Source organism: Prunus mume, linkage group LG6, assembly GCF_029339155.1.
Source record: "Prunus mume cultivar Tortuosa linkage group LG6, ASM2933915v1, whole genome shotgun sequence".
Classification (NCBI taxonomy): Eukaryota; Viridiplantae; Streptophyta; class Magnoliopsida; order Rosales; family Rosaceae; genus Prunus; species Prunus mume.
This window is the reverse complement of record NC_142703.1, coordinates 11,487,660-11,501,925: the sequence shown is the minus strand read 5'-3', so window position 1 is coordinate 11,501,925 and position 14,266 is coordinate 11,487,660. Positions and strand designations below refer to the sequence as shown.

Below are 14,266 nucleotides of genomic sequence, written 5' to 3'. Positions count from 1 at the left end.
TACTCATATTGAGATGTTATCATTCTGTGTATCACGTGTAATTTTCTTTTCCTTTCCAATGTAATAAAAAGGTTTCCTCTCTCTGCCAAAGCAAATTTTAGTCTAGAGTTGGGCAAAACATTGTCCAAACGGGTCAAACTAAATCAATTCAATGGTTTGGTTTGATTTTTTTCCTCTAAATTACTGTAATCCTGGAATTTAGAGTTTAGTTTGGTCCAAAAATTCCTCCCAAAGTATTATATATGAGAAATTGGGATATTATATATACGTAAATTCTCCTATATGAAAGTCCGGGCGTTATTATTGTGCAGACACTATTGTAAATAGGGAGAAATGCACGAAGGGGTAGTAGAAAATACACAGTGTCTGCAAAGTAATAACATCCATACATCTACATAGTAAAAAATCATATATATATATATATATATATATAGTCCCCTTTTATTGAGAGATCCCTCAAATAATTTTATTTGAGGGACACTCTTTAGAGCCCCCTATAAATATATTTTCAACAATCGAAACCATCTATTTTTTAAGTCTACATTCATAGATCATCATTGTAAAAAATTAGACAAATAGGAAACCGTTTCGATATCTAATTGTGTCGTACAAAATCAAAGAATATGATGCTTCAAGAAAGTACTAAATTATTTTAATTGAGTGGTCAAATGATATCAGATTTAAATATTTTTTGTAGAGAGATGATCTTTGAATGAGTATCTACAAAATAGATAGTTTGGATTAGTGAAATACAATACAGAATGGACCATACAAGAGTGCCCCTCAAATAAGTTTATTTGACGAATCCCTCAATAGAAGCACTCTGATATATATCAGGGATTAGACTATTCGAATATATATGATCTGATGGTGAGAAGTTCACTGATGAGAATATGAACATTTAATCTCTCCGGAGAAAAATTGGGGGAAAAAAAAAAAGCTTGGATGGAGAGACTCCCCTGTCACGTAACGGCTTATTATTATCCCTTCCAATATGTTCCTCACACCGTATGGTTTTACTTAAACATATTCGTAAGAATTTCACACACATTCATCTAACCAATTGATGAACATTGTGGAAATATCGCATCAGTTGTTGGGCATTTTAAATTCCAAACACTCTCCTCCCCTTTGGAGGTTCTGCCAAACAATATGAAACTCGTTTTAGTTTAAGGAGACAGATCATCGATATATTATTGATGATTGCCTTGCTTTCTCTTTCAATAGTTTAGACTATGGAGGGAGAGCCAGCCAGCCAATCAGCAATCATGTTGACCACTCCTGGTGCATCAAGAGGAGCTCCTCGCAATATCTGGAGATGTTGCTTGTCTAATATTGGACACCGGCCGCCTGTCCAAAATTATTTTGAAAGAAAATATATATACAAGAACTCCACCATTCTGCCTCAAGTGTCGGGTCAACAAAATTTTTCTAACACCCCAACCTCGTTGTCTCTTGTAAGAATCATTAGAATAATTTATTTAATTAATTAGAGGCCCCGATGTTTATCATACGGACATATTTGTCGGCACTCTAACTTTCGAGGAAATTTTTAGAGTGTGACTGTCACACCAGGTCGTGTTATTAGTTAAATGTTATAACATGAACTGATATTTTAGTTAATTTAATGACATTGTATTAATAAATGAACAATTTATTACCGGCGGTGCTACAATCACCCAATAATAAGATCTATAAGCAATAATTGAATCGGATAATATTATATGATGATTTATATTAGAGCTCTCAAGGTTGACTCACAACTATTATTATTATTATTTGGAAAAGTTAAGAAGAGCGGTGGGTTTTCTCATAAACATATTATAAATTAAGGTGTCATGGGAGTTTGAATATGAGATCAATGGTCTGCAAGGGCATGCCCCTTTCCAGCGCTAGACCACGTTGGTCACTTAACAAGTAATTAAGTTTTGGAAATAAATTTGATGCTTTTAATTGAATTTTGTATATTATCCATACATAAAATAGAATAATTTCATTCTTAGTCAACATGTGTGTTGGGTGAACTATAATTTTCAAACGACACCCCAAAACGCGTGGATGACGTTTGCATACATCTCTTGTAAGAATTTTAGAAGAATTTTTTCTTCTAATAATTCACTAGTGTGTTGACAAGAAGAAGTTAATTCGTTGAAGTGATCAGAACCATAGTGCCAACCAGTACTTCTCTTCATTCCCTTATTATACAATACAACTTAATTGCTCGATCGATTTCGTTCATCCATCCATGTCTTCCTCCTCAACTTCTCTTCCGTCAAATGCCATCAAACTCGATGGCACCAATTATCCTGTTTGGCATGCCAAAGCTATTCCCATCTTACAAAGTCGAAACCTCATGGGTTATGTGGACGGGACCAAGCCCTGCCCTGACTATTATCTCACTGATGCTCAAGGAAAAATAACCTTCACCGTTGATCCCGCATATGACCTGTGGATTAGAGAGGATCGGATGGTCCAAAGTTGGATCAATGCCTCGCTTGCTCCCTCTGTTTTATCTGTTGTGGCTAACTCCACTACTGCACGGAACGCATGGCTGTCTTTGGAGAAGCTCTACGCTTCTCAATCTCACAACCCTAATTCTGCCACTACAGCCGCCGCCTTTGCCTCAGTACCTCTTCCATCAGGACGCGGTGGTTCTCCTCGTTCGGGATCAACAAGTTTTCGAGGTCGCCGGGTTGCACCCAGCGTTGGTGCTTCTAGTACTGCATATGATAACCCTGGCGGAAATGGTCATGGTAATGGCAATGTCAGTTCTTCTCGTGCTAATAGTGCCTCCTCATCTTTTAACAGTACTACCTCTCGTCCTTCTCCATCTAGTTATCAAGTGTTCTTGAGTTTCAGAGGCGAAGACACTCGCAAGACTTTTTCTGACCACCTCTACACGGCCTTTGTGAAGGCCGGCCTTCGCACATTCCGAGATGACGATGAACTAGAGAGAGGAGAACATATTCAGCCGGAAGTTCTGAGAGCCATCAAAGAGTCAAAATGTTTTGTCATTGTGTTCTCAAAGGAGTATGCGTCTTCGCTTTGGTGCCTTGACGAGCTCGTGATGATCCTCGATCGCAAGAGGAGCTCCAACTCTAGCCATGTCGTTTTGCCAGTATTTTATGACGTCGATCCATGCCAAGTGCGGAAACAGACGGGGAGTTTTGCAACGGCGTTTGCTAGACATGAAATGCGTCACTCGTTGGAGACGACAAAGAGATGGAGGGCAGCGCTTACAGAAGTTGCAGATGTAGCAGGGATGGTCTTACAAAACGCAGCTGATGGGTGAGTACGTAATATTTATTTATTTTTATGACGCGTTTGATTAGTTAAGAATAAACTAAAATCCCAAAAATTATATGCCGTCACACGAAAAAGAAAAAAAATAATGCGAATAATTTGAAGCTGACTAAACAACTTCATTCCAAGATGTACCAATTCAACATTCACCAAAAAGAAAAAGAAAAAAAAGAATTGTAGATTAATTTGTGCTATTTCTCTTTCTCTTTCTTTCGTGTGTTTTTTCAGTATGGTTTTCGCGGTCTGTATATATTTTTCCTCATTCAACTCATTGTAGATTAAATGTCATATTATTTCCATGAGAATTTACGATTTAACAATATTAGTCCCGACATTTATTCTTCATATTGCAATTGTCTAGGCATGAGGCGAAGTTTATCCAGAAAATTGTTAAAGTGATTGAAGATAGGCTAAGTCGCACGCCATTAAGTGCTGCGCCGCACTTGATCGGAATTGACTATCGAGTCAAAAACATTAATCAGTGGTTACAAGATCAATCGACTGATGTTGGCATTCTGGCAATTTATGGGATGCGTGGAACAGGGAAGACAACGGTTGCCAAATTTGTTTACAATTCAAACTTCAGAAGATTTGAAGCAAGCAGTTTCCTTGAAAATATCAAAGGAAGTTCAGAACAACCCAATGGCTTAGTTCAAGTACAAAAACAACTTCTTACTGATATTTTGGATGGAAGAAAAGTGAAAGTAAATAGTGTAAGTGAGGGCATAACTAAGGTTGAAGATGCCATTAGCTCTAAAAGAATCCTTCTTATTCTTGATGATGTGGATCATATGGACAAATTATTGGATCTACTACTTGGGATGAAAGATCGGTCTTCCCGAGGAAGTAAAATCATCATAACAACTAGCACTGTAGGGTTGTTAAGATCTGATCGTTACCAAATTATTAAGGTGCATGACATTGGAACTTTCAGGGACAGTGAATCATTGGAACTCTTTAGTAGGCATGCTTTTGGAAAGGACCATCCCATTGAAGGTTACAAGGAAATTTCAAAAAAGGTAGTAAACCACTGCGGAGGACTTCCCTTAGCTCTTAAAACTTTGGGTTCTTCTTTATCAGGTCAAAGTATGGTTGTATGGAAAAGTGCATTAGAGAAATTGGAAGCTATCCTAAAGGATGAAATCATGAAGAAACTTAGAGTAAGCTATGACTCTTTGCAAGATGACCACGATCGAGATTTATTCCTTCACATCGCATGCTTTTTCATTGGAATGGAAAATGATGTCATGGTTAGAATACTAGATGGTTGTGGTTTCCAAACAATTGTTGGCATTCAAAATCTCCTGGATAGATGTTTGATAAGAATTGATAGATGTAAAAAGGTGCAGATGAATCATATGATTCGTGACATGGGAAGGGGAATTGTTGGCTTAGAATCCGAGCAGTCGGGGCAACGCAGTAGGTTATGGCGTCATAAGGATTCTTTCGAAGTATTGACAGAAAATAGTGTAAGAAACATATTTCCTTTTTGTATCTGTACGCTTTACTTTTTGGGCATCCATTTTGGTTACTTATATATCCAAATATTTTATTTTCAAATGTTTATTACTTTTCAGGGTACAGAAAATATTGAAGGTCTTATTCTGGACATGCGTATGCACCCTGCATATAGTGCTCTTTCAAGAAGGTCAAATGTTGAGGTAGTCTTGGAAACCAATGCATTTGCAAAGATGAACAAACTAAAGCTGCTCCAACTTAGTCATGTACAACTCGAAGGAAACTATCAAGAATTTCCTAAAGGATTAAGATGGTTGAGTTGGCATCAATCTCAGTTGGAAATGTTACCCATTGATTTTCCATTGAAGAGTTTGGTTGTTCTTGAAATGTGCTATAGCAGCTTGAGACGATTTTGGAATCGGAGAACTGAGGTATATGCTACCTCTTTACACTATACTTTCCTTTTTCCTTTTTCTTTTTTTCGCGTTTTCGATGCTGGATTATACATTTGTAAGAATTAATTGTTTACCTACTTAGTTAAGTTGTTTCTTTTTCAACAGTGTCTCCCAACAATGAAGATCCTAAATCTCAGCCATTCCCATTATCTTAAAGAAACCCCTGACTTTTCGTTTGTTCCCAATCTAGAGGTTCTGATTCTGAAAGACTGTCCAAGCTTAGTTGATGTCCATGAATCCATTGGAAAAATAGAGACACTCACTGAGTTGAATATGGAAGATTGCAAAAATGTTAGGAAGCTGGACATTTCTCAGCTAAGATTCCTTGAAACACTTATTATTTCCGGTTGCTCAAATCTTAACGAGTTTCTGATGGACATGAGGAAGATGAAATCTCTAAAAGTGTTTCAAGCAGATCCAATTCACCAATTGCTCCATACCGCAGAGGATCCAGAGGTTGAACTAGGGCAAGAAAATATTCCCGAAATGTTTTGGACTTCTTACATACCAAGCAACTTGGTAGATTTAAGTCTTGGAAATTGCAATCTTTCTGATGATGATTTTCCTGCGGCATTTCGAAACCTGTCCTCATTGCAAAACCTAAACCTAAGCGGCAACCCTATTCGCAGCCTACCAGATTGTATTAGAGGTCTTAAGAAGCTCTATACACTTTCTTTTTCTCAATGCACAAGGCTCAAATACCTTGTAAGGCTACCCAAGGTTGGAGAACATATTGTAATATCCGGATGCACCTCATTGGAGAAAATATCGTATCAATCGATTTCCTATCGACCCACCCGCTTTGTCATTGGATCCAACTGGAAGCTAGCTCTGCTTCAGGGCTGCTTCAAGTTTGAACCCATTGATGCATTTGACGATGCAGAAATGATCAACCTTCTGGACTTGACCAACTGGGCATCCATGCGAATTATTACGGACACTACACATGATGCGCTTGTCAATGCTGAGACTGAGAAGAAGCAGCAACCCATCAAGGTCTCTTTCTCTATCTCCACTTTATATAGTTATATGCATTAAAAAGAAGCTTTTTGTTAAATTGATCCGTATACGGAAACGGAAGTGTTTAAAAAAAAAACATAGATAGCTGAAATTAGAAGTTTTTAATCAATTCTTAACATAAAATCTTCGCGAAGCTACTGCTATAGTACTATGCATATGTTGATGTGTAAGTGTGTTGTTGGCATAGGGACTGTATGAAAATGGTATATTCAGCACATTTCTTCCCGGGGACCAGGTTCCAAAACAGTTCAGCCATTATATGGATGGGCTCTCAGTATCTTACACCGTGCCTTTACTTCCCAATCTCAAGATCCGAGGCTTGAACGTCTTCGCCGTCTATACAAAATCCGACACTCCTTCTAAGTACAATTACACTAGGGATTCATCACTTAGACCTATAATGGGTCAAGTCGACAACAAGACCAGCCGCGTGGCATGGACATACGGCCCGTTGTACTACGGCGTCCCGAGCGATGGAGAGGATGTGACATGGCTGAGCCATTGGAGGTTCGGTGATCAAGTGCGAGGGGGTGATGAAGTGGATTTTAAGGTATTTCCAAAAGAGGAAATTAGGGTAAAGAAATGTGGCATCCAGGTCGTGTACGAGCAAGGAGAGAAGAGGTGGAAGAGCTACACGGAGGACCCTTTTTATCCAAATGTGATTGCTGGAGAAGCGTCGGTGTATGGGATTAAGTGGGATCGTAAAGGAACATACTTCATCACTCACTCTACGCCAGGCCCAACTGCAGAATATATTACCAACCATTTTGCACCTGAGTTCAATTACCTAAGGCGCATCACTTGATTCAAAGTGAAGGATAAGATACTATTAGCTGGATACTAAACGTTGTCGTTTTCCTGTGTATTGGAGTCAATTTAATTCATGCATGCTGTGGTGGTTGATCAGAACAAGAAACGTTACGAAAACAAAGCGGTTCATAAAGTATGACTGTAGAAATACTCCACCGGTCATCCATCGTCAATTAACAATTTTTTTTAGGATCATTTTCATTGAGAAAGATGATAGTATACTAAACTCACACACACTACATGGATGCTAGGACACGAATCCAAAACCTTGCCTGATGGAATAATTACTCTAAACTACTACACTTGTAGGTCCTTTATTCTTCAATTAACATTTTAGGTTTCCTTTTACAATTTAAAGTTTGTGAGCTGAGGGATTTAAATAAATAACATAATTTCCGTCTCATTTGGTGAAGAAAATTAATGAACAAATAATTTGATGGCATTTTTCCAAGAAGTTGCCAGCCAAAATGAATGTCATGTTACTTATGAGGGCATGTGGGATTGAAAATCCGCTTGTCTCTCAGCTGACTTTCCAGAAAGTATTGACTACAACAACTCATTTAAAGACAAATAATAATAATAAACTTGGATTAATCAATGAATCAAAAGTCAATGGGCTTATGTCTGGAAATTATGAATTGGCAAGGGCTGAAATCGTATCGTCGCAAGCAACCATTCACTCCATTCACACTAGGTCAGAAAATAATAAATAAAAGAACTGCATTCTTTATTCATCATGGTCGGTGAACTCATTGCCACCAGATATTCCTATACGCTATCTGGTTCCTAGCTAGAATATATAACTGGAAAAATAAAAGTTTGTGGTTCCAACCTATGATCAGTTCCTTCTAAAAATTAGTACGCACATCTTCATTTCAAGGGCAGAGATTTACACGTTATTCGATGGCTCTTGTTAAATCAGCTGATCAGAGTCAAAACGCCTCTCATCCTCCACACAGCTATGACGTGTTCTTGAGTTTCAGAGGCGAAGACACTCGCAAGACTTTTACTGACCATCTCTACACAGCCTTCATAAACGCAGGCTTTCGCACATTTAGAGATGACGATGAACTCGAAAGAGGAGAAGATATCAAGCCAGAACTGCAGAAAGCCATCCAGCAATCGCGAAGTTCTGTCATTGTGTTATCAAAAAACTACGCGTCTTCCCGATGGTGCCTTGACGAACTTGTCATGATCCTCGAACGCAAAAGGACGTCAGATCATGTAGTTTTACCAGTCTTCTACGACGTAGACCCATCTCAAGTGAGGAAGCCGACGGCAAGTCTTGCAACAGCTTTTGTGAAAAATGGGTCCTTGAAGGTCAAGGTGGAGAAACGGAGGGCTGCACTTACTGAAGTTGCAGATCTAGCCGGGATGGTCTTGCAAAATCAAGCTGATAGGTAATTAATTAATTTCTTTATTACAACTCGTACATATATGCTTTAAAAAAAAAAGAATTATATATATGACCTTGGATATATTAGATCTCCTTCTAGATTAATTGGTAAAAAATTTATAGATAGAGGCTATTTGGTGCTATTTTTCTCTCTTTTTTGTGTTCCCAAATATAATATTATATGATTTGTTTTTAATTGGTACCTGAACATTGACTTTTACCTAACGTTATTTGTCCCAATTTAGTCTATCAATAGTACCAAATAAATATATAAAAATTAACACATCTCATGGGCAATTTTGGTACTTGAAACATATTGTTCATATGCGTATCAAAGATAATGATGAGGAGGCAGATATGGACTTAATAAAATTGGCTAGAGAGGACGTGCTCGCCATTCTGTACCCAAATGTGAATCCCCTTTCCTGTAATTAGATTAGTTTAAAGTAGAATATCGCTTGTAATAAAAAATAAAAAAATAGATAATGAGGAGAAAGACACAAAATTGCCATAAGGTTTATAAATTGTTTTTACAAAGTTTGATTTTGTACTTATTAAATTTAAATGATTAATTGAGGTGCAGACATGGACTTAGCCAAGTTTGTTAGAGCGGATGTGCTCCTCACTCTGTACCCGAGTTCGATTCCCTTACCCCACTCTGTATAAAAAAATAAAATAAATAAAAGATTAATTGAGGTACTTAGAATTTTGGCATGTTGTTTCCATGAGACTTTACAATTTAATTATGCTTCCCTTGTTTTCCATCTTGATTGCAATTTTCTAGGCACGAGTCAAAATTCATCAAGAAAATTGTTAAGGTGATTGAAGGCAAATTAAGTCGCACTGCATTCAATGTTGCCCCACACGCACACCTGATTGGAATCCATTCTCGAGTTCAAGATATTAATTTATGGTTACATGATGGATCGAGTAAAGTTAGAGTACTTCTCATTTATGGGATGCGTGGAATAGGGAAGACAACCCTTGCAAAATTCGTTTACAATATAAATTTCAAAAGGTATAAGGGAAGCAGTTTCCTGGAAAATATCAAAGAACATTCAAAGCAAACCAATGGTTTGGTACAAATACAGAAGAAACTTCTTTCTGATGTTTCGAACGGCAAAAGAGTGAAAGTAGGGAATATTAGCGAGGGAATAATTAAGATTGAAGATGCTCTTAGCTCTAAAAGGGTTCTTCTCGTTTTCGATGATGTGGATCATGTCGAGCAATTAGATGCAGTACTTAAGATGCAAGGCCAGTTTTGTCCAGGAAGCAAAATCATCATCACAACTAGCCACGCAGCTTTGTTAAATGCTAGCCACCAAGCCATTAAGGTGCATAACCTTGAAACTTTTAGTCGCAATGAGTCACTGGAGCTCTTCAGTTGGCATGCATTCGGGCAAGACCATCCCGAAAAAGATTACATGGAACTTTCAGAAAGGGTGGTAAACCTTAGCGGAGGACTTCCATTAGCTTTGAAGATTTTGGGTTCTTCTTTATCAGGGAAAAGTACAGTTGTATGGGAAAGTGCATTAAACAAATTGGAAGCCATTCCAAATGGTGAAATATTGAATAAACTCAGAATAAGCTACGACTCTTTACAAGATGAACATGATCGAAGTTTATTTCTCCATATTGCATGTTTCTTCATCGGAATGGAGAAAGATGTGATTGTTAGAATACTAGATAGTTGTGGCTTCTACACAATTGTTGGCATTCAAAATCTCATTGATAGATGTCTGGTAACAGTTGATGAATATAACAAGGTGCATATGCATTACATGATCCGGGACATGGGAAGAGGTATTGTTCACCTAGAATCAAAGGAGCCCGGGGAACGTAGTAGATTGTGGAATCATAAAGATTCTTTCAAAGTACTGAAAGAAAAGAATGTAAGATATATTTTGTGAAATACTTTTTTTGTATGCATCTGTGCGGTGTTTGTTAATCAACTTACAGAAGTGTTTCTTTTATCTTTTTTTTATTTGTTAGGGTACACAAACAATTGAAGGCCTTGTCCTGAACATGGGAATGCATCCTGCATATTGCACTCCAAGAAATTCGAATGAGGTAACTTTGGAAACCGATGCATTTGCAAGCATGCACAAACTAAGACTACTCCAACTTAGTCATGTACGTCTCATTGGACGCTACAAAGAATTTCCAACAAAACTAAGATGGTTGTGTTGGAATGAGTTTCCATTTGATTATCTACCCAGTGATCTTACATTGGAAAGCCTGGTTGTTCTTGAAATGTGCTATAGCAACTTGAGACAAGTCTGGAAGGGAAAAAAGGTATGGGATCAAGACAATATATTTCGCTTTTCTTTAACGTTTTTAAGCTTATATTTTATACATTTATAGGATTTGATCGACTCCTTCCCTTTTTTCTTTGTTGGCATTTTAACAGTATCTTCCATCATTGAAGATCCTAAACCTCAGTAATTCCCATCGCCTTATCGGTACCCCTGATTTTTCACATGTCCCCAATGTAGAAAGCCTTATTCTTAAAGACTGTACAAACTTGGTTGATGTTGAATCCATTGGAGACCTAAAGAAACTTGTTTATTTGAATATGGAAGATTGCAAAAATATCAGAAAGCTCCCAAAGAACATTTTTATGCTAAAATTCCTTGAAACACTTATCATTTCTGGTTGCTCAAGTCTTAATGAGTTTCCAGTAGAGATGGGGAAAATGGAATCTCTGAAAGTGCTTCAAGGAGATGGAGTTCCAATATATCGCTTACTCACTACGATTGTGGAGGTCAAATTACAACCAAGAAAAAATCCAGAGACATATTGGACTAGTTATTTACCATGCAATTTAGTGGAATTAAGTCTTAGTGACTGCAATCTCTCTGATTATGATTTTCCTCGGGGTTTCGGTAACCTGTTCTCATTGCAAAGATTAAATCTAAGCTGTAATCCTATTTCTAGCCTACCAGATTGCATCAGAGGCCTTAAGAGACTCGAGGAACTCTCTTTTTCACAGTGTATGAGACTCGAGTCGCTTCGAGGGCTACCCCCTGTGACAGAATTGATAGTAAATGGTTGCGCATCATTGGAAACAGTAGCATTTCAATCAATGTCGTACCAACCAAAGATCATCTTGGATGAATCCAATTACAAGCTAGTTGAGATTGAGCACTACTTCAAGTTAGAACATATTGAAAGAGTTGATGAAAAAATGATCAACCTTTTGAGCCTGGGCAAGTTGAAATCCACGGAAACCATTATGATGGATAGTACCCTACATGTGTTCAAAACTTGGATGAAGAGTAGGATGCATCCCATCCAGGTCTCTCTCTCTCTCTCTCTCTCTCTCTCTCTCTCTCTCTCTCTCATGCCAAGCTAACCTTGTGTCACGTGATGTCTGTCTTCATATATACAAGATTTACTTCACTAATATATTTTGATTTCCTTGGCATAGGGACTGAATGAATATGGTATATTCAGCACATTTCTTCCTGGAAATGAGGTTCCAGGCCCTTTCAGCCATAGAAGTAGTACACAGTCGTCAATATCTTTAACCGTGCCTATACGTGGCAATCTCAAGATTCGGGGCTTGAACGTCTTCTCTGTCTATGCAAAGTCCAACAGTGATTCTCCCAAGAACATCAATGCCAATGTTGAATCAATACCTAACCTAATAGTTACTGCAATTAAAGTCAGTAATGAAAATGGAAAGAATTTGAAGTGGGTATATGTCCCTTCATTCTTTGGCGTTCCAGGTGATGGGAAAGACATGGTATGGTTAAGCCATTGGAGGTTAGGAAGTCAAATATTAGATCGTGGCGATCGGGTGACTGTTTCAGTATTTACGAGATTTGAGTTTCAGGTAAAAGAGTACGGCATTCAGCTTGTGCACGAGCAAGAAAAGAAGATGAGGACTCGAGAAGATAGAATTGACACAAGTCAGTCAAATATGGTGCTCCAAGGTACGTGGGTGGACGATGATGAGAAGTGAGATATTTTTCATTACTTTGAAATGGTAATCAATACAGAGCATATAGAATTTGTACCACATTTACTAATCGGTGATACCCGTCCATTTATATGAAATCCACATCTATTAGAGAAGCGGTTAATAATGTGTCCTCAGTAAAAGTTTGTACAATTAGCATCTCTCATTGGGACTAGGTTAGCTCAATACAATAGAACAAAAATCAACTAAAAGCTAATTATGTTTTACAATAGTTGACAATTTGACTAACAAAAACTTTGATTCAGGAACTGACTGTTTACTCTGCTGGGTTTGTTGGTTAGATGATCATGATGAGGCGGCAGGTGTAATAAGTTTTCGAAATGATGCTCCTTCTTCTCAATTTGTCATTGCTGGAGATCTTTCAAAAACTGACGAGGTGATGTCAGGAACATACTTCCTCAGCAATCGACCTGAGGAAATTGTTGTGGATAGGTGGTCATGGTTCGATGACTTCGTTAGTGAGGAAAAGATAGGTATGTTCTATAACGTCCCCGTCTGATTTTACAAATTCACTTGTTGAATATTATTAATAACTTCCAACTATATATCTACGCTTAAGTATTAATATTCAATTCCTGAAGGAAGCAATTGCTCCAAATCACTATACTAGTAGGTCTTTTGTTTATTTTATATTTTTATACGAGTTAACCGTGTTAGGATATGTTATGTGAGAAAACAGATCTCGAAAACTTAGAAGAGAACCATAAAGGGGACATGCAATTTGGAGACAGTGAATCCGCCTCTTATCAAAGAGAGGGAGGGAAAGCATTCAATTTCGGTTGGAATTACGTGGTCAGCATCTTCACAATGACAAAGAAAATTATTCGGAAAGCAACTCCCAACAACTTCCGTTGCGGCGGAACAGAAGGGTACTAAATGGAAGCTCCACCAACCCAACTGGGAAAGAAAGCCATGGAAGGCAAGGCCCATCATAAATAGAACAAAATTGAAGAAGGTGTTTTGACTTGATATGGATCGTTGTGGATTAGATTATGGCGGTGATGGTCAAATAATGATGAAAACCCTATATATAATGGAAATAAATAAATTTAAAAAGGTGCATGTTGTGAGCACATTCTACAGTAGAGAGCCTTCTCCATGTGATGAGCTAGAGAGAGTTCAATTTTGGAATTACAAAACATGATTAGTATCCTAACTTATGCCTTAATTATGCTGTTAATTAAATTCAGGGTCCGAAAATCATTACCACATATAATAATTGGAATGTGGGGAGGAGGAAAAAGACTCTCAATTAGCAAACCATCATTGCTTATAGATATATATATCTAGCTTGTTAATTGCCACTTTAATCACGATCAAAAGACCTTCGTATGTTCTAGTCCTGGGATGAGGTATCTTCCATCTTCTTAACTTTTCAAAACTCTAAAGGACCTTATAAAAAATGGTTAATTTGACTTTAATACCCTGAACTCTCGCCCTTAAGGCATGTTTGTCCATGCACTCTTAATTTTAACAAATGGTGTCTAACAAATTTCTCATTAGAATATGATATAGGCATGATCGAAAATACCCTTCAACTGACATCGAAACCAACGAAAAGGTGAGACCCATGCCTACCATGTAGACAATTAAGGGAAATTTTGACGGCCGAAACCAAATTGCAAAAAAATTAAAAAGAATATACGATTGTTAAAATTGAGTGTGCGTGGACAAACACATCTTAAGGGTGAGAGTTAATGGTGCTAAATTGAAATTAACCCTATAAAAAAGCATTATAATTTCTTTTTATTTTTTAAACCATGACATCCAGAGATTACAAATCACAACTTCTAATTGTTTTTTTTTTTTAAGGAAAAAAAAAAAACAAATCACACCCTC

The 14,266-nt window shown here is 37.6% G+C and overlaps 2 protein-coding genes across 2 annotated transcripts; both read left to right on the top strand.

Annotated features, from left to right (window-relative positions):
• The first annotated feature begins 2,245 nt into the window (after nucleotides 1-2,245).
• On the top strand, nucleotides 2,246-7,041 carry LOC103334728 (TMV resistance protein N-like). Its single transcript, XM_008237702.2, has 5 exons — nucleotides 2,246-3,288; nucleotides 3,665-4,772; nucleotides 4,881-5,192; nucleotides 5,322-6,212; nucleotides 6,424-7,041. Exons 1-5 carry the CDS (start codon nucleotides 2,246-2,248, stop codon nucleotides 7,039-7,041), a joined length of 3,972 nt encoding a protein of 1,323 aa, XP_008235924.2.
• A 790-nt stretch (nucleotides 7,042-7,831) lies between these two features.
• LOC103334661 (TMV resistance protein N-like) lies at nucleotides 7,832-13,512 on the top strand. The gene is made up of 7 exons (XM_008237639.3): nucleotides 7,832-8,446; nucleotides 9,227-10,334; nucleotides 10,435-10,737; nucleotides 10,853-11,740; nucleotides 11,873-12,380; nucleotides 12,709-12,900; nucleotides 13,107-13,512. The coding sequence occupies exons 1-7, from the start codon at nucleotides 7,950-7,952 to the stop codon at nucleotides 13,301-13,303; spliced, it is 3,693 nt and encodes a 1,230-aa protein (XP_008235861.3). The 5' UTR covers nucleotides 7,832-7,949; the 3' UTR covers nucleotides 13,304-13,512.
• Nucleotides 13,513-14,266: the final 754 nt, after the last annotated feature.

What these genes read in the sequence shown, in the direction of transcription:
- LOC103334661 (XM_008237639.3), top strand. Translation starts at nt 7,950, where the DNA reads ATGGCTCTTGTTAAATCAGCTGATCAGAGTCAAAACGCCTCTCATCCT. An exon ending in GTCAAATATGGTGCTCCAAG is followed by an intron (nt 12,381 to 12,708) that starts GTACGTGGGTGG and finishes TTTGTTGGTTAG; the next exon opens with ATGATCATGATGAGGCGGCA. An exon ending in CGTTAGTGAGGAAAAGATAG is followed by an intron (nt 12,901 to 13,106) that starts GTATGTTCTATA and finishes GTGAGAAAACAG; the next exon opens with ATCTCGAAAACTTAGAAGAG.
- LOC103334728 (XM_008237702.2), top strand. Translation starts at nt 2,246, where the DNA reads ATGTCTTCCTCCTCAACTTCTCTTCCGTCAAATGCCATCAAACTCGAT. An exon ending in TTACAAAACGCAGCTGATGG is followed by an intron (nt 3,289 to 3,664) that starts GTGAGTACGTAA and finishes GCAATTGTCTAG; the next exon opens with GCATGAGGCGAAGTTTATCC. An exon ending in AGAAGCAGCAACCCATCAAG is followed by an intron (nt 6,213 to 6,423) that starts GTCTCTTTCTCT and finishes TTGTTGGCATAG; the next exon opens with GGACTGTATGAAAATGGTAT.